The 18,148-nt window shown below is 55.8% G+C and overlaps 5 protein-coding genes across 5 annotated transcripts; 4 read left to right on the top strand and 1 right to left on the bottom strand.

Annotated features, from left to right (window-relative positions):
* Nucleotides 1-4,819: 4,819 nt before the first annotated feature.
* L226DRAFT_491217 (thioredoxin-domain-containing protein) lies at nt 4,820-5,774 on the top strand (the record flags this gene model as incomplete). The annotated part of the gene is made up of 3 exons (XM_067677349.1): nt 4,820-4,939; nt 4,996-5,656; nt 5,718-5,774. 3 exons carry the CDS (start codon nt 4,820-4,822, stop codon nt 5,765-5,767), a joined length of 831 nt encoding a protein of 276 aa, XP_067532392.1. The 3' UTR covers nt 5,768-5,774.
* Nucleotides 5,775-6,150: 376 nt separating this feature from the next.
* Nucleotides 6,151-7,414, top strand: L226DRAFT_491219 (kinase-like protein). Its single transcript, XM_067677350.1, has 3 exons — nt 6,151-6,167; nt 6,241-6,301; nt 6,354-7,414. Exons 2-3 carry the CDS (start codon nt 6,273-6,275, stop codon nt 7,237-7,239), a joined length of 915 nt encoding a protein of 304 aa, XP_067532393.1. The 5' UTR covers nt 6,151-6,167; nt 6,241-6,272; the 3' UTR covers nt 7,240-7,414.
* L226DRAFT_554358 (uncharacterized protein) lies at nt 7,365-8,055 on the bottom strand. Its single transcript, XM_067682993.1, has 2 exons — nt 7,538-8,055; nt 7,365-7,482 (listed from the first exon to the last, which is right to left on the bottom strand). The coding sequence occupies exons 1-2, from the start codon at nt 8,043-8,045 to the stop codon at nt 7,454-7,456; spliced, it is 537 nt and encodes a 178-aa protein (XP_067532394.1). The 5' UTR covers nt 8,046-8,055; the 3' UTR covers nt 7,365-7,453.
* Nucleotides 8,056-10,312: 2,257 nt separating this feature from the next.
* L226DRAFT_468036 (uncharacterized protein) lies at nt 10,313-12,290 on the top strand (the record flags this gene model as incomplete). The annotated part of the gene is made up of 6 exons (XM_067676109.1): nt 10,313-10,460; nt 10,511-10,676; nt 10,732-11,033; nt 11,094-11,377; nt 11,621-11,758; nt 11,841-12,290. 6 exons carry the CDS (start codon nt 10,313-10,315, stop codon nt 12,288-12,290), a joined length of 1,488 nt encoding a protein of 495 aa, XP_067532395.1.
* Nucleotides 12,291-14,600: 2,310 nt separating this feature from the next.
* Nucleotides 14,601-18,129, top strand: L226DRAFT_573751 (uncharacterized protein; the record flags this gene model as incomplete). The annotated part of the gene is made up of 18 exons (XM_067684913.1): nt 14,601-14,679; nt 14,742-14,786; nt 14,839-14,883; nt 14,983-15,027; nt 15,090-15,137; nt 15,192-15,233; nt 15,290-15,334; nt 15,387-15,461; nt 15,516-15,581; nt 15,637-15,681; nt 15,736-15,882; nt 16,259-16,294; nt 16,359-16,478; nt 16,544-16,714; nt 16,776-16,823; nt 16,894-17,007; nt 17,060-17,124; nt 17,188-18,129. Coding segments are annotated over 18 exons (2,178 nt in total), but the record flags the coding sequence as incomplete, so codon positions are not given.
* Between the last annotated feature and the right edge of the window lie 19 nt (nt 18,130-18,148).

Here is an 18,148-nt window from a genome sequence, read left to right on the forward strand (position 1 = left end):
TGACCATCCGTACAAGGTTATGGCGGTAACATGCGACAATGCAACAAATAATGATACAATGATGGACGCTCTTGAGGAGAAGTGCCATTCCGAGGGCATTCCCTTCTCTGCCCGTGTTGCCAGAATGCGATGCATGCCCCACACAGTTCATCTATCAGCACTGCAGGTGAGCCGCCTACTCTGGGCACCGTTGCTATGCAGTCTCCGGTTTATCTCACCTGGGCATTATCTCGACCATAACAGCTACTCGAAACAATCGGGGTTATTCCGAAGACCTCGGGGCGTAGTGAATCACAGTACCAGCAATGTGTCACCACTCCGATGTCCGCCGAGGCGAACAACGAAGCAGCCCTGATGGACGACACTGCTGAAGAGAAATTATCTCCTGTTGAAGAAGCAGGGATCACTGCGACAACTTCCAAGCAACTGCTCACGCGATCACGCAGTGCACCATCCCTCCCTGATGACACGTCTTCTCCGGCTATCCTTTGTGACGTATCACGGGCAATTGACAAGGTATGTACGCATCACCATCTTGGTAGTCCAAACTGATCATTCTTTTACCATACTTCAAAGCTCCGCAAAGTCGTTCGTGCAGTGCGCTCTAGCCCACAGCGACGTGCAACATGGCTACAGATCGCAAAGCACTCACCTGGTAATTGCCCGCTGTCGCGGCGACTAGACGCGTAGACACCAGGCGTCGATCGGCGACGACCTGAGGGGCGAGCGGCGAGGAGCCGAAAGAGCAATGAGATGGATAGAAGAGGTGATGAACTCGATGGAGGACAAAGCGACGACCGGCACGAAGGCACAAAGTCGACGATAGCTAGTCTTCAAGCGCACTGCGACAGACTAGTCCCAATGACCAGGTTATACATTAGCACGGAGAGGGGGAAGAGTACAGGGGGTAGATACACACCTAGTCCCAATGACCAGGAGGTCGAGATGGGGACTAGGTAAGCGCTGAGGGGGGCCTTATATACTACTCTGCTCTAGAGAATCACATGCTAGTGCAAGACAATCACGTGCTGGTGGAAGGGAATCACATGGGAAGGGGAACGAGGCTGCGCGGGTGGAAGACAAAAGGGCGGGAAAGCACATGGTAAAGGGGAGGTAACTGCGGGAATGAAGCATACGGTCACGGGAACGGAGCATGAGGTCACGGGAATGGGGTTCAGGGGATCCAAAAAGGGGGTGTCCAAGATAGGAAAGGGTCTGAAAGAGGAAACTGGAACTTCCAGGAGGGGCGAAAAAGGGGGTGCTGGTCCACAGACCGTGACACCCGCCATCTGATGTCAACGATCCCCGGGCCACAAACCTGTCGGCCCCTGACGATCTGACTGTGCAAGACCCTCTGGACATTACGAAGATGCTGATCTTGGACGTCAAGACACGCTGGTCTTCGACACACCAGATGATGGGTGAGACTCAGCAACTCATCCCTTGACCCAGCAGTCCATTGACCACTGCTCGACTGACAACCTCTAGAACGCGCCCTTGAGTATCGCACGGCCATCAACCTCTTTGTATTCGAGAATCCAGATGCCAAGATAGAAGCACTATCGGAGTCGGACTGGGCGGCGATTGCACTCGTGACATCCTGGCTTGCAAGCTTCCGACATGCGACCACCCAGATGTCAATGACAAGAACTATGACACTGTCGTGTACTCACGCAATCTTCCGTACACTGCAGGATGACCTCCGGGATGCCCTCAAGGACCTACCCACTGACGCACCATCTGGACTCAAGCTCGGCTTGCTGAATGCGCATCGCAAGCTCAGTGACTACTACCACAAGGCAGATGAGTCACCATACCTAACGTGGGCTGCATGTATGTGTCCATATCCTCCACTACCGTTCGCTTCCATCTTGGCTAATTTACCCCCACAGTACTGGACCCGCAGATCTCGCTCGAAGGGCTTATCGCTGACGCTCAGAGAGATGAAGATGCTGATAGCCAAATTAGCTATATTCGCCACTGCAAAGCCAAACTGGAGGCGCACTTCAAGGCCTACTACGGTCCCACATCTGTGGGAAGTGCATCTGATGATCGTTCACAGACAGTGAGCCCCTCGAAAATGTCCGCCTTCGATCCCATGGCCCGCTATCGCACATCAACACACACCTCACCAGCGGAGTCCGAGTTGGAACGCTACTTCAAGCTCAATCCCAATGATGCACGTGAACTCCGGATTGACGCGTTGAAGTGGTGGCAACAACATGAGAAGCTGTATCCAAATCTCTCCCGTTTGGCTCGCGACATCTTCTCTGTACCGGGTAATGTCCAAGCTCCTCATGCTTGCCACCGCTGACTTAGGTATGGAATCATCCAGGATGCGCAGTTGCAGTCGAGAGGATATTCTCAAGTGCTCGCGATACAATATCCCTCAGACGTTCGAGTCTCAAGCCGGAGACCATACGCAGTCTGATGCTCGTCAAGCAACAGCTTCTTCTCACGCGCCGACAGCTTCGTGCCCAGCTGGCTTTGCTGAATGCGTTATAGAACATAGACGATTGGTTTCATTTGTGTTGCAACTTGTACAGTACTAGCCTACTACTCAACTGAACGACTCTACCCGGGTCCTTGGATCTTTACTTGACCGCGACCTCAATTTGGAGTTTACGGGCGTATTTTACGGAACGGGCGTAACCGTACTGGATTGTCAGCTAGGACGGGCGGTCATCTTGACGGGCGTACCGGAATACGGGACCTCCACTTACGGGCGTCACCGTATACGGCGGATGACGAGCCCTATGCAGTACCCACTATGACTCTGGACGACAAAGACTAAGCCGCCTAGGTCGACGAGAGGGCTTCGCGGGCGCATATGGCGTTCCGGAAACACGTTCCACGATCAAAGCGCGGGATGCCTTCTTTGACATCCATGCGGCGGTCGATGAGAGAAAACGCGGGAGCGGGACACCTTCGGAGCCGCAATGCGTTCCCAGTGCCGGGAATAGGAGCCCAACTTGGGGCAAGGGGATGCGGGAGCCTCGTACCGGGGAACTAGTGGAGAAGCCGATTCTCTGTCTGATCCACAAGGCGCAGCGCGCACTACGGGAGACTAAGTACGGGCGGAGGTTTTGGTAACAAACCCCTCTGGCCAACTAGGGCCGGCCGCGGAAGCGACCTGGAAAAACCTTCCATCCTAGCTTAGCGCTCATGATCAACTAGTTTGTGGGGTAAGCGGCGCATCCAGGGGCTGCGGGGTAGTTATTGACCGGAATGAGGGGACTTACCGCACTGATGCTGACTCCAGACTAATTGCTGTGGACCGATTGGTACATACTCGCAGGGGGCATGAATGGATGTTGCGGGATGAGCGCAAGACGCCCTGCGCCTCTGATGATCTCCACATTGATGAGTCGGACTCGCTAAACGTCCCACAGCTACCTCGCTCAACGGTTTTTGGGATAGCAGGTTAAGTGCATGGTGAAAGACATCCTCGCTACCGGACTTGATTCGTGGGTTGTCACTAAAACATGAAGACTGAGCTTTAGGAAGACTCACCGGCAGACCCTTAACTCTCCCCACAGTCATGCATGCGCCGAACGCGCGACCGTCGGACGGGGCCTGTGAGGCGGAGAGTGAGTTAGCCTTTCTGATCATATGGCCGCCCCAGCGCCTCCTCGGGAAATGTGATGAGGACTACGTACAAGGATCTGTCACGATCTCTTCATTGCCAACAAGGATGACACCGCGGTCGTAAGCTAGAGGTAAACGTCTTGGGTGAGGGCAGCTCTGATATTTTGATGAGTTGCGCGGGTGGCGAGGGACCCCGATCACTGTTGCGCCAAGGACGAGGTACTGTCTCGGTTGCGGCGGCGTCCGAGAGAGACAGGTAAAGAGAAAGAGATGTGTAGGGGGGAGGTGGTCATGAGAGTATCGACGTTGTCCATGTGTTAGGTGTGCTGATGAGGCAAATCCTCCCTACGAAAACGCGCATCATGAGATGAAGCCCAGCATCGACCAAGGAGGGGCCAGGGGGGGCCCACGTCACAGAGTCTTCCCTGAGATCAAGGCATGTCGCCGTCGGTACACAGAAGTGGGAAGGATGTACAGTAGCGCGCTGGATGAAGATAAGACGGGGACGGGAGAGTTTCCCTTCAGGTCCTTTCTGTGGTCGGCCTTATAGCCTAGCCTCGCGCGGGCATGACCACGTCGCGATAGTGATCGAAGTGCGCCATATGTCGTCCATCTGACTTCCGCAGGGCGGGTGCCCTCCTCACGTGGGTGGAGTCGAATGGTGCGAGAACCAGCGCGTCTGGCCTCACAAGTTGCGTGCGCACACGTCGGCGGCATGTGCATAAGTCGGCGGCTTGGGCGGGCTGTACTCGGATTTAGGTCGCCGTCCGCGCTGCCTCATCCATTCCGCAAGTTCCGCCTACTAAGCCTCTCGATTCAGTGAAGGCGGCGAGTATTCTCCGGGACGGAGACCGGAATTCTGTCACGAAATGAACAACAATGCGTATGAACGATTCGCGATCACAAGAGTAGACAGAGACGAATAGACTCACCAGTAGAACCTCATGCGCCAGAAATCATCCCGTCGTGCCGCGTGCGTACGCGCTCCGGAGTACCTAACAGCACTTGCATCGGCTTTGCATTGATAATCCGGACGCCTTTCAGTAGACGCAGACAAACTCGACATGTCGCGACTTCCGAGGGCGGCTTGCGATCTTGCCGTAGTCTTTGAACATCATAGTAAGAAACGTCGGGGTGTGGCTGCATGAGCGCTACCGTCACCATCCTTTTGCGCTGTGCCGTACATCGCTATCCCAGACTCCGCTCGACAGTCAGAATACAGGAAACCATCATGGCAGCACCTATCGTCATAGAGTCTATCAGTCACTGGAATACCACCCTCAGGGCTGCGAAACAAGAGAAAACACCTATATTCGTCGACTTTTTCGCAACCTGGTGTGGCCCATGCTCGGTAGGTCGAAAAGCTTGAACCCAGGCTGTTCGGCAACTGAAGCTCGATGGTCGCAGGCCATAGCACCCGCCTTCGAGCACCTGGCCGAGCAGTTTTCGAACGCGGTCTTCCTCAAAGTTGACGTCGACAAGCTGCAGCCAATTGCGCAAAAGTACAAGATCACCGCGATGCCCACGTTCTATACTATCACAGAAGAGGGCCCCGTCGATTCCATACAAGGAGCTGACAGGAGCGCGTTGCGGGAGATGGTCGAAAAGTATACGACGCGACCGTCTACCGTCAGTCATCCCCCGCTTCCCGACAAGGCGGAAGGACTGAAGGCCGAGGGCAATGCCGCGTTCGCGGAAGGGAAATACGTGCAAGCTTTCCTATGCTATTCACGCGCACTGGATGTCGCACCCGGATCAGCTGTGCTCCACGTCAACCGTGCCCACACTCTCATGAAGATGGTCAAGATGGAGGGAACGACGAAGACGGATCGGAACAAGTACCGACGCAAGGCTCTCGAGGACTGCCTCGTCGCGGCCCCGCTAGATGATGGAAAGTGGGGCAAGGCATGGCTGAGGCTGGCTGAGGCATCGCTGCTCTCAGCGGAAGAGGAGTCAATCGAAGAGTTTCCGATAACGAAGCGAGCAATGAAGAGGAAAGAAAGAATAGCGGGCGCTGAAGAGGCATTACGGGCAGCAATAGAGCACTCTGAAGGGCAGATAAAAGCAGGTGCGTGCATCTTTGCTGCTGACAGTGAAAAGCGGGGTTCTCAGACTGACTTGCGGTACAGAAGCAGAGAGATTGTTGCTGGAAGTTCGGGCTCGGATGGGAGGTGTTTAAAAGGCGTAACAATGGTACTCACTGTGTTCAATGGCATAACTCAGCCTTCTCCCTCGTCGTCCGTTCCTCCACGATCTCTCGAACTCATCATGCGTGTCCAGCAAATTTGCGACTATGGTACTGTCACTTGACTTTGGCAGCATTGATCACGACCTGTATCGATGGAAGAACCCAAAGATGAAGCTTCACATTGACGATCCAGGACGAAGAGAACCAAGCTAGTGTGATTGTTGTAAGTTGGTGATAGCCGTAGCGAAGTCTTAGTCTAGGATGTGGCGGCATGGCACACCTACATCCACGTGACCGTCGCGTCGCGTCGGCGGCGAGCGCTATGACTCTGGTTTGCGGCTTGCGCCACTCCCGGGTTGCCATTATCCTCCTTCCCACTATCATAGTCAAGGTATGCACACGCTCTTCTACCGGAAATATCTGACTTAGACTTCTCTTGATTCTCAACGCGGCATCATTTCCAGATTGCTATCCGCAGCCTCGACTCAGTCTCGCGATGAAGTCGGATTCAGCGTGCTCAGGAATGTGCGTCATATGCTATCAACATAATTTCTGCGTTGCCTGATACCTCTCGTAGAGACCCGCCTCTTGAGACTCAGGATTCAATCTTCGACCCCCCGCAAGACGCCATAGCGAAGATTTTGCCGTTCCTCGTAGACGAACGAGAGCTCCGGATCCTCGGCCACTCCGTCTTCGCCAACAACTTGTTTTACGACCTGGGAGACGGACGCATTACTAAGACAGGCGTTAACACCTCTATCAACGAGGCGAAGGCTATGATCTTTGTCCGACAACACACATCGATCCCCGTACCCGAAGTCTACATGGTGTTCCAGCACGACGGCGCTACCTGTATCGTCATGGAGCTCGTCGACGGCGTTGCTCTCCGTGAGGCCGTTGATCACGACGAAACTGGATCGTACAATCCCGCTCGCCCGCTGGTGACGGAGGCCCAGGTGCTCTCCATCATGCAGCAGCTCAAGGGATTCATCGCCGAGTTGCGAGACCTGGGACGCCGCTTTCCACAGAACGAACCGCATTTCGGGTCGTGGCCCGAGGGTCCTTTCCGATGCTCATACTTCCATCCAACCTATCCGCCTCGACCATTCAAATCCATCGCTGAGTTCCACACTCATTTCCTTCATCAACTACGACCTCTGAGCGAAGACAAAGCGACCTACGACATGTTGGAAAGAGCCAGCAGCGAGACGAAGGAAAGCGAGCCCGTCTTGACCCATGGAGACCTAGCACCCCGGAATCTTCTCGTCAAGGACGGCCGGATTGTCGCGATAGTAGACTGGGAGACATTTGGCTGGTATCCGGACTTCTGGGAGTATATGGGACTGGGGAACGAGGCCGCGCCCCGCGCAACTTTCGACGCTATAAAGGAGACTTTCGGACAGACCCCCTTCGTCTGTGAGACATATCGCTACGTCCATATTTGTCTGCACTCGCCATTCTAGGGAAGTCATTTTTACTCCTAGCGACAGGATCCATCATCATGCTCGTTCGCATCCTCGTACCCAAGGTCTCGGGAGGTTGGACTCACAGAGTTGTAGCGGCATCATAACCAGTAAGACAGTTCGATATTCAATGCTACTAGTCACAACCGTGGCATATCAATATACAGTACATGAGCACTCGTATCGTCTGCATGAAGATGCATGCGACATGCCATCAGCGGCTCCGGAACCACTCATCCCAAACTGGCACAGGTGCGTCAGCAGTGTGTAGTCCACGAGTCCTAGAGAAAGCACGTACGATGAGATGCCGTCGCCATCACGTCGCTCCACTTTGCCTGGTCGATCAATCCGTCCTGACAGATCTTGCATAGGAGGTCAACCACCCAATTCTGGCAGTTCCACTCTCCATTCGGCTTTGCGACGCCAATACCCCATGCCAGAGCCTCGATCCGCTGTCTGGAAGCACGGCTCATGTAACCAAGAGAAGCGTACCTAGCACCACGCGTAGCATCCCCCACAGTCTTCGTGACGGGACCCCAATAGACGTAGCGCATCTTGAGGTGAGCGTCGTAAGGGGTTTCCTCGACCACCACATGAAGGTGCTTCCAACCACCACCCTCAACTCGCCATGATAAACTCCAATGAAGGTCGCGTGGGCTTCGAGAACGTCCGGGTCGAGGAGGATAGACCAGAATGACCACCTCTCGATCGACGTTTGTATCCCGGGCCAGGTGACTGTTGTCGATGGGAGGAGGATTGCGGAGACCATACCTGCCTTGCTCTCGGATATACTCGGTCGGGGCCATGATGATGGTTCTTGAAGCGAGAGCTGAGAAGTCAGTAACGAGGAATCGGCGGATAGAAGCTAAGCGTACATACTGCGAGTGACTGCAGGGAAGCGTTTGCCGGTCGATCCTGGCAGGAGAGCGAAGGAGAAAGAGAGTATATATGATAGAAGTCCTAACCACCGCCGCCATCTTGCCGGTACTCGGCATCAATTTAAAACTACCCACGCTCCCAGGGTAAGCCCACCGCGAGTCTATAGAATCATTGTTCCTTGCAGCACCATTAACGGCTGACCCGATCCATTGTCCCTCCAATCTGGTATGCAGCCGCAGGCTTCGGGCCCCGGGACACAGTTCCTGACCAAGCGTTCGTTGCTGTTATCTTCAACTTGAAGTAGCTAGAGTATAGAGAAATAGTTCGCTGGAACGCACATAGTGAATCAGTTGTATCTAGCTAGAGAGGGTGTCGATGTTGACGGTGGCTTCAAGCTTTTGGCAGAGCTTTGTCGAGGTGGCGTCGGAGAGTTTGTGTCATGTGACCGTCGCGTCGCCTCGGGCCCAGCGCTACATTAAGTTGGCCTCGTCACGGCGGGCATTGCCAGATTCTCCCCCAAGGAAAAGTCGAGGAAAAGGCGCGACACGACGACAACTTTTCCCTTCCACGTGCCAAATCAAGGAAAAGTGGATGAAAATGTAACCTTTTCCATGGCTTTTCTCCCCACACGTGACCAATTTAGGAACAGGCGTCGTCGTGACGCGCCTTTTCCATGACTTTTCCCCGGCCAAAAACCTGTCAATGCCCGCCGTGCGGAGAACAGTAGAACTATGGTGCACTTTCCGCCGGAATCCGCCGGAATCCGCCGGAATCCGGCGGAATATGGCGGAATATGGCGGATGATGGGAGATAAGGTGATAAGACAAGACCAGTAACAAACTTGTTACTAGCTCCAGTAATTCCCAGTAACTAGCACGTCTTGTACTCGGTCATGTTAGCGCAGGGCAACAGATACCTTTGGTTTGCTAAGTCCGCGCCGTCTGAAGTGGTTTCGCTATGACTTAAGCGGTTCCACCATCCACCGCACGCTTGCCAGTATGTGTATGTCCCTGAAGCTACGTTCCAAGTACCCTTTCAGCTGAACCTGTTGTTCTTTTATCTGTAGCGCTTCACTCATCCGCTGTAGCGCTTCACTCATCCGCTGTAGCGCTTCACTCATCCGCTGTAGCGCTTCACCCATCCGACGCATCATCTTAAGTGGTTATGTCTCTCTTTACCACTCCACCTAAGTGGTTGCGCTTTCGTCCAGGTGAGTCCACAACCGCTTAAGCCGTTCCGCTTTTCACAAGAATTCAATCACGCTGAAGGGGTTCTGCTCTCCTCAGGTGTCATGTATTTTCGTTGAAGTGCTTCCGCGTGCCACATCGTGTGTGCACACTCTCAGCGCACACCATGTAATTGCACACTACTCTGTGGAACAGAGTCGTCCAGTCCCCCAACCACTTCAGTCCTTAAGCTGTCCGCCAAACCGCTTAAGTCCTTAAGCTGACCACCGAACCACTTAGGATGTCCGCCGAACCACTTAAGTCGTTCCAAGCATTCGCAAGCACTTAAGCAGTTCTGTGTAGAGTATCACCGCGGTACCGCTTCTGTGGTTCATTGGTCTGCTGTGCCGCCAATGCCGCATAAGTTGTTCTGCTCTCCCCACAAACACTTAGCCTGCAAATATCACGTAAGTGCTTGTTGGGTCCATGCACTTTGTAAGCGTTCTCATTTCCGCATAACTCATTTTCCACGTTCCGCATGGTATGCGGATCTCATTTGACTTACTTTGATCGCCCCCAAAGCGCGCGGCATGGTCTCTGCATCCACCATCTCCCAGGAGTTATGGTCCTTCTGTCCGATATCGCCTCCAGGGTCTCCCGCCTCCCCGCACTGTATACCAATCTTCAACAAGCACAGTTACTCGCCTTCTTTGACTTAGCCACCCGCTTTGCTCCCCTGCTCACTCTCACACGTCCTACTAACGCTCTACCTTCTGACCCGCCCATCCTCCCTGGCAATATACAGTCTGTGCTGAGTATCTATACAGGACTCTCGGTCGCAGACGTTGCTTCCCTGTGGTCCGTCTTGTTCGACATTGTACTGCGAGCACGTCCTGGCGAGCTCGTTCTGCAGCCCGGGCAGACCGATGCGTTTCTTGCTTCCTCCGGCCCCTCGCACAATATCGGTGCGTGGGCTCCCCAGTGTCATTCACTCAGTGCCTCATTCTACTGCCACAGGAGCGGAAATCATGCTCAGCCACGTCACAAAATGCGAGACTCATGGGTGCTCACGGCAGGGACGGTCCATTGCTGGAAAACGACACGAATATGCTGCACAGCTATTTACTCGTCGAAGGGGTGTACTGCCGATTCGCGTCGTCACGCTGTACTGCAAAGGTGAGTTCTATCACTGTGGAGTTGGGCAAAGCTACATCATCGCGGCACAGAATGCCACACAACATACCGCCCCAACTACATCGTGCGCAATGCCTCATCGCCCGATGCAACGCGCGTGTACTACCAAGGCATCCCAGACGCCCTCGAGGTCTCAGAGCACACGTACATTGAGAGGGATCTCGTCGTGCTGTTTAGAGCCCAGATGGCTTTCGCCCAGTGCGTATAGCGCCTGTACTACTATCATATTGGTCTGGCTCATGTGCTCCTGCAGTGCGTCGGGAGACACCGTAGCTCGTGTATATAACCTTGGTCTCAGCTCCCAAGTCTCAAGCCCTCCCCTTACCGGCGCAATGGTTTGGAGTGCCTTCTATCTCCACGCCCTTCTCTCCGACCAGCAGGAACTGTCCTCTCAGCTTGAGCTTCCCCACCATGGCCGGCAAAATGCCCGATTTGAGGCTGCTCTTAGAGAGCGCAATCAGCGCATGCGAGGGATTGGTCAGCGCCTTTGGGCGCACGCGTGCGATGACTGTGAGCGCGTTTCTCTCGCTCCAGATGGGTGCGATGGGTCCTATAGTGCGTATCCGAGTCTTTTTTGTTTGTCAGAACGGTGTTCCTGATGTCCTTGCTCCTCAGCACGGCTGTCTGCCTGCGTCATGGACGGCGTAACTATCGGCCATCCTCGCTGTAATGAGCGTCACTGCAGGAATACACTCCGTAGTCCTCAGGATCGTTTTTGCCAGGAGCACACCAGCCTTCATGATCAATGCGCCATTGAAGGCTGCACTGAAGTGTCCGCCACCGGGTTCCGCACATGCAACAGCGAGGTTCATCGCGCGTACGAGATCGAGAAGCGTGAAAGGGGCACGGCCATATATCGTCTCAGATTACGCGCAGAGAAAGCCTCTGACCGCCGCGCCGTGGCGGCGCAGGTGCGGGTTTCCAGTGTGGACGATATTCTGGACGATGCAGATGTTGTGGCGGCCCTCGACCGCTCTGATGACGGTCCCGCCGATAGCAACACCACAGAAACCTTCCCCTCCTGCGCCGATATCTTGGATAGGGCTGATGTGGCTGATGTGGTTGGCGACATGCCTCGCCTACACCACTCTGAGGCTACCAAGCAAGCGCGTCGGCGTAAGGATCCTAAAGCCAGCGGCGAGCAAGGCTCGCGACGGCCGAAGGTTCGTTCTGCTCTCACCCGCAGGTGGACGCACAATGAACAGCTCATGGTTCGGCCATGTCGTATCATTATATCCCGGGCCACGTTTTTTGAATCCGAGGGTCCGGCGGAAACTCTGGTATGGCACATCCTTTGTTCGTGGATTCTGTACAGCACATTTGCTAACCGTCTTCTTCTCGCTCATGGGCCCATCACCACAGCGTTTCGTGCTCGACACCTTTCCATCCCATCTTCCACGTTCACGGCCCTCCTTTCTTATCTACGACAACAACTGCAACCTTCTCAAGCATATTCGAGCGTCTGGCCTGCAAGACCTGTATCACACCGCCCTCACCGTCGACGTCTTCCATGCAAACACCAAGCATTCTGACCGAGATGAGTTCTGCCAGGAGAACTGCAATCCCGCCCTGTTTCCCGAGCTGTACGATGATGCCAAGGGCGAGTGGGTTTTCAATTCCTCAGTATGCGAGCAGGTCAACGCATGGTTCGGTAAATTTCTGGCTGTCGTGCGGGAGATGTCAGAGGTGCATTACAATTTTTTCTTGGACGAGATGATTGCAGTGTACAACGAGTATCGTGAAAAGATCCTCCACAAGCGGGGCAAGCGCCCTCGCCTCATACCTCTCGATGAGTTAAAACTTTGTCTGTAGTTACAGAGCGACACAGCAGTAATGCGATATGATTTGGGGCGAGCAACAAGACGGAGTGTCACGTGCATAATGAATATGCTGATTACATGTTTTCAGGCGTAGACGTGCAAACCGAACAGGCCAAGGAACAAGGCAAGGGAACGTGCTGATGCAGGCCAGAGAGGCAGTAGCGGGGGTCGAATGGCGCCGTATGCCGCCCACGAGAGGCTGTCTTGACGACGTGGGTACCAAAGATCGCGTATCGTGGAGCGTTGTACCAGAGGCGTCGGTGCGTATGCGCTGTTCCATACACAAGACTGTGCAAGGGTCATAACTGAGTCGAAGATCGCGCTGCCGCTGATGGTTGTGCTGCATCTTAATGACGCAGCTAGAGCACTCAGAGCTGGCATCCCTGGAGTCGTTAGCAGTGGTTGTCGACACTGGTCGGGTAGCTGAGGCTGATGGAGGTAGACGTTGAGCTTGTGCAGTCGTATACGGCCCTTGAGCTTAACGTTGGGGATGGTGGGGAATGGGCACGGAGGAGGTCTGACGTACAAGAGGAGGACGTCTTGGTTGCTGACGCGGGTGCAGCGCACTGGAAGACGTCGTCTTGAGGGACGAGGCCTAAGCGGGAAGGTTTCTGCTGGGTTGCCGCGGAAGGGATGCCATGGCGAAGTTCTCGAGACGGGAGGAGGGAGGAGTGTGGGCGGTGCGTACAAGGCAGATGGCCGCACTCCCCTCTGCTATCCAGTCGCGGTGCAACAGCATTGGGAGTTCGCACAGCCTGCCGTCCCGCGGGCGTTGGTGTGACTCTGGACAGCCCGAGTGCACACGATCCTCGCGACGACCAGCCTCTGGAGGGCGGCTTCGGGCTACTGCTAGCAGCGCCAGCCCTAAGTTGGCGAGTGCGGCTTGAACGCAACTCAGCCAGCCGAAAGCCGATTCGACAAAGCCACTGCCGCAGCGTGATCCACGCTGAGGCTCCCCTGGTGGTGCGCAGGCGGGAGCGCGTGCGGCGAGGACGATGCGGGTGCGGCGGCAGGGTGCGAGCAGGGTGCGGGTGCGGCGAGGAGGATGTGTGGGTGCGCGAGTAAGATAGCAGGATGATGTGTAGTCGACGTACCAACGTAGTTGCTCTGTCCTGTATGAGCATCCATCAACGCGCGCAGGCTTCGTGCGCACCAATGCAGAGGCCGCCTCCCGGACGGAGTGCGTTATCTCGGTGGGCGGGTGAGAGATAGTTGCAAACTCACCGTATTTCGTACACGCTCTCCTCTTCTCGGGCCCTCCCAGTCTCGTCGCTTGTGCTTTGAATGGCCGGTATAGGTGGGAACCGTGGTGAGTACGGTTGAACGTGTTCAAGGAGCGCGGCGTGGTCGCACACAGGTGTGAGGCCCTTCCCTGAGCTTTCCGCTGCTTTCCGTGCCGCGCGCATGGTATGTGCTCGGGGCGGATTCGCCGGGTGCATTCGAGGACCAGCTCAAGATGGATGTGCGATGGCGATCAGAGAGCGTAGGTGTCTCCGACAATGGCAGACGGGGAGTGCAGAGCGCTTGAACAAGGTCAGCGGCTCCGCGGCTCGAGCTTCTCAGTCTAACTTCAACTGCTTCACCTTCAAGCTTTGGAATGATTTGGGTCCGTCACACCCTGCCCGCCTGCTACCAGGCCTGGAATTCCGTAGGTTGTTCAGACTAATGTAGTTTGGCATCTCACTGACATCGCTCCGTACGCAGTCCAAACACGCCTTGTTTACCGCCTTGCGGGGCGTCGGCGTGGGCTATTTCTGTGGCCCCCTCCCTCTTGGGTGCTCGCGCGTCGATATCATCGCAGCCCGCGGTTGGAGCTCATCCCGCATATTCGTATATTTGATGTCACGCTGCGCGCCCGATCTTCAATCTGTATCACAGCCCGCCTGCCCGCCGAGTGTGTCTTACACCGAACGTGAGAGCCCTACCGCAAGCGGGAACGCGAGGTACGTCTGGTAACATAAGTAAGTACGCATGCGGGGTCGGGACATGCATGGACCCCGATCTCGCATAGCGGTCTTCCGGTACGGTAAGTCGCCGGATGCTTTGTTCCAGGTGGGTGCATGTTTCACCTCGCTTGCCTGCTTTCAAATTCGCATGGCGGCCGCGGATCCGTCGGCCGCGTGTCTGTCCCCGACGCAACTTCCTCCACCCGTTCCCGCTGCCACCACCTCCCTCTCATCCCCGCCTTCTGAACGCGATTCTGTCACTTCGCCATGGCACTTCCCTCGAGTGAGCTTGTTTCTCCACGAGGCCATTCACGTTGGCTAACCATCGCGTCCCGGCCCATCCCCTCTTGTCACGCATGGACCCTACAGCGTCCAATATCAAGACCGAAGCAAAGCAGACGACTCGGGCGTCGCAGGTCGCGCGCGACGGCCAAGGTGCGCCCGCCCATTGTCAGGCCCGTGTTACGGTGGTGGACATGACGTCTGGCGGTCTTCAGTTTCGCAGTCCGTGAAGCTCGCGCAATGGAGGACCGGGGACCTCGGTAAGCAGTCGTATGCCATAGATTTGCTCTATCTAACAGTGCATATATACAGTTTCGCAGCGCGTTGAAGTAGAACAAGTCAATATGACCTGCGGTGGTAAGTGCTACTAGTACACTCCGTCCACCCGCACACCCACCCGCACACCCTTCCACCCGCACCTGATGTCTCGAGCTACTAATGTATCTGTCGTACCAGGTCGCCAGACCATCACGGTCGAGAACATCGCCCCGGTCAGTGGAGGTAAGCATTTATCCCCAGGCTTGGTCGACTGGGGAACGTTAAGCGTCGGCGTGCGCTTGCAGAGTCAAAACAGACAGTCGATGTGCAGCAGCCCGTTCCGGGGGCCTCAGGTAATTATGCCCACTACCATTACCGCGGGGCAGTGTGTTAACATCACATTGTAGCTCACAAGATGCGTGCGGAGCAGTGCCATGCCGATGGTACCGGTTAGTCGTGCACCCCGACTGACGCCTCTTGTAAACTCATACCGCGCTGTACGCAGGCACACAACGCATACAGGCATTGGATGCAGACGGTTCCTGGAAAGGTCGGCTTCACCGGGTCATATCCTCGCCGTTACTGACTTATCTCACACCTAGATATCCTCGTTACCACAGGGCAGCTCTCAGACGTCTGCCCAGCCGATGGTCGCCCCGGTTCTTTTCGTGATGCAGGTTTGAAGGGTTTAATCTTACCTCACGCGTGATAGCCTCATGTTTCGCCCACAGAGCCTGTTCGAAGCGCGCGTTCGACGCCGCAAACCCCTGGTGCGCCTACGTCAAGCGAAAATCAACGTCAGTGTCCCAGGCGATACTCGCAGAGACGCGCTGCTCATAAATTTCCGTGTAGAGGCGCCCCGTCGCGAACAATCCCTGGACTATGCCACCGCACCGCGTAAGTTATAATATCATCATTCACAATGTTAGCTCCAATATCTCTATCAAACAGCGCCCTCTCCTCGTTTGCAGGCGACCGCAAAAGCTCCGTCCCTACCTTACCAGAGCCCCGCCACCGTCGCAAGCGGGAGTACTGCTTTGCCAAGGCGCAGGGATGCCATTACGGTTGGGGAGTCCCGGAGCAGTGAGCACGCAGCTGGTGAGTTACATTTCGGTGCCTCTCAGATCTGTCTCTGTTCCGCACCCATGGGGTGCTTTCTCGAACGTTGTGCGACCGGTTGCAAAGTTTCCTGGGACCGTGATACCCCACACCGCACCCTCTTGTTCAAATCCCTTGTTTCGGTGGCCGCCGCGGGTCGCACCTTCTGTCTCCGCACCTTGGAAACGATCTGCACCCGCGGCGTTTGCTCATCGCGCTCAAGGACATCCTACCTCTGCATAGCCGATGGGGTCATATATCCGGTCTACCCACACTGGAAACCAATTGACCCCGCGTCGTTTCGATGCTGCGGTCACCTACGTGCGACCTCAGCTGTGCGACCATTGTATGACTGATTCATATCATCGGTTCACAGGCATCCCGGTACCCGCCGTCGTGCATCGGCCAAGCGGTAGGTACAGTTCGCTCTATGCTGCACGGCAGGATACTGACTTCTCACAATGCCGGGACCCCAGGACTCTGCGCGAAACCTGACTCCCTCAAGGACCCAGGGCCCTGGCCCGAGCGGGGACCAACCCCCCCACCCTACAGCGAGCAGAACGTCGGGCGGCAGATCAAGAAGCGGGAGCTGTCCGGTGAGACCTACCCGCCCGGAGTTGATGCCCTCGCATATCTTGACCAGCACATGCTTTGTCCGCAGATCCCCCAATCCCCCAGCTCCGTCGCCGGCCGCCCCCCAGTTCTTCAGCACCTGCGAGTTCTCCGCCTCAGTCTGGCGCTATCGCTGAGGTGCAGGCGGTTCAGGCTGCAGGTTCAGGACCCAAACCGGATGCCCAGCAATGGCCTTCGGTCCTGTACACGACTGGAGGAGGTATGCTTTCTCAGTCGTGTGTGTTGTGCCTCTGGAGTCCACTGATTGGTTTTGCTTGCAGCTGGCAGGGAGCTTTTCGGCGTCGTAATAGACAGCACCCCGCGCCGCCGTTAGTAAATCTGTCTGTAACTTGGTCAAACAAGAATCTTATACGAATGCATGGCGATGCCGGCAAACAGGCTTCTCCAGCGAGTCGACGAAGGAGGAAAAGGCCCAGGCAAGCCAAGAAACTTCGCTGCATGCCGCGTCACAACCGGCGCCGCACCGGGGTAAAGAAAAACTTGAAGATGCGAGTGAGTATGCACTCAGATGGCCCTCCCATCATGTTTTGACCTCGCGCTACAGCACAAACAGCACCTGCAGCGAGCGACATGGACGACTACATCCAGAACGTCGATGGGACCGTACGGGTGGGTACATCCGATGTCATATAGACATACTGCCAGCGTTGCTAATGCATACCATTGTGCCAGACCTGGGATGTGGAGGTCCTGTCAGTGCCGGCCGATATTCTTAAACTGGCCATGCTCGCCGAGTGGCGCGGCACACCGACGAGCGAGGATGAGCCAGGAGAAATGCCAGCCTCGAACGTCACAGACCAACCGCCTTCCAACGAAGATTCTGCGAACGAGAGCGCTCTGTATGAAACTATGGCAGGCCCACCCACCCCCATCGACGTTTCACCAGAACCGTCAGGCATACTGCGAAGCTCGCATCACACGCCTCGAGATCGCCCTTCTACCCTGCCTCGCGCCGCTTATTTCCGCCGCCGCTCTGGTCGACAAACACCGGCACCTTCTGCCACCTCTGGGGCTTCGTGCACTACATCTCCTGAGGTCGACCATGGCGGGCAATCAGACGTTGACCAGCGCGCTGTATATGCGCCGGTGTTCTCTCCGCCTGCTCGGTCAGCAATGTCGTCCCAATCCCCAGACGTTTCGCGAGCTGGTGGTCGCTCAGGCGTCAACCATACCCCTACAGCTCCCGCGCCACCCCGCTCGTCGTCCAAACGAACCTCGTCACAGACGAAGAAGAGGAGTCAGAGCGAGACAAAGCAGGCTCTGTCCAAGGCCCGCTACAAACAGGCACGGCGAACCAAGCGAGAGGCGGCCGCCGCGGTGCGGCTCGCCAGAGAGATGGAATTAGGGCTGACACCCGGCAGTGCACGCCGTCGGCTGAAGCTCTGCGCACTCATGGTCCTGCGGCTAGTCAAGTCAGTCAGATTAGACATCACCTGCGAGGCTCAAGGCATCCGCAGACCGGCCGCCAAGAAAGCTTTTGACAAGGGCATTGGCAAGGGAGGTTTGCTGCCGGCCATCTTCACGGTCGCAAACACAGGCTTCACCGGCCGCTACATCGGCAAGCAGTCGCCGCGGCGATTCAGCCTAGATGAGCTACGCGCGAAGGGATTTCGCGTGATCGAATGGAATGGCC

Source organism: Lentinus tigrinus (genome assembly GCF_003813185.1).
Source record: "Lentinus tigrinus ALCF2SS1-7 unplaced genomic scaffold L226scaffold_27, whole genome shotgun sequence".
In the NCBI taxonomy this organism is placed as follows: Eukaryota; Fungi; Basidiomycota; class Agaricomycetes; order Polyporales; family Polyporaceae; genus Lentinus; species Lentinus tigrinus.

What these genes read in the sequence shown, in the direction of transcription:
- L226DRAFT_491219 (XM_067677350.1), top strand. Translation starts at nt 6,273, where the DNA reads ATGAAGTCGGATTCAGCGTGCTCAGGAAT. An exon ending in GATTCAGCGTGCTCAGGAAT is followed by an intron (nt 6,302 to 6,353) that starts GTGCGTCATATG and finishes TACCTCTCGTAG; the next exon opens with AGACCCGCCTCTTGAGACTC.
- L226DRAFT_554358 (XM_067682993.1), bottom strand. Translation starts at nt 8,045, where the DNA reads ATGGCCCCGACCGAGTATATCCGAGAGCAAGGCAGGTATGGTCTCCGC. An exon ending in GATGGCGACGGCATCTCATC is followed by an intron (nt 7,483 to 7,537) that starts GTACGTGCTTTC and finishes CACCTGTGCCAG; the next exon opens with TTTGGGATGAGTGGTTCCGG.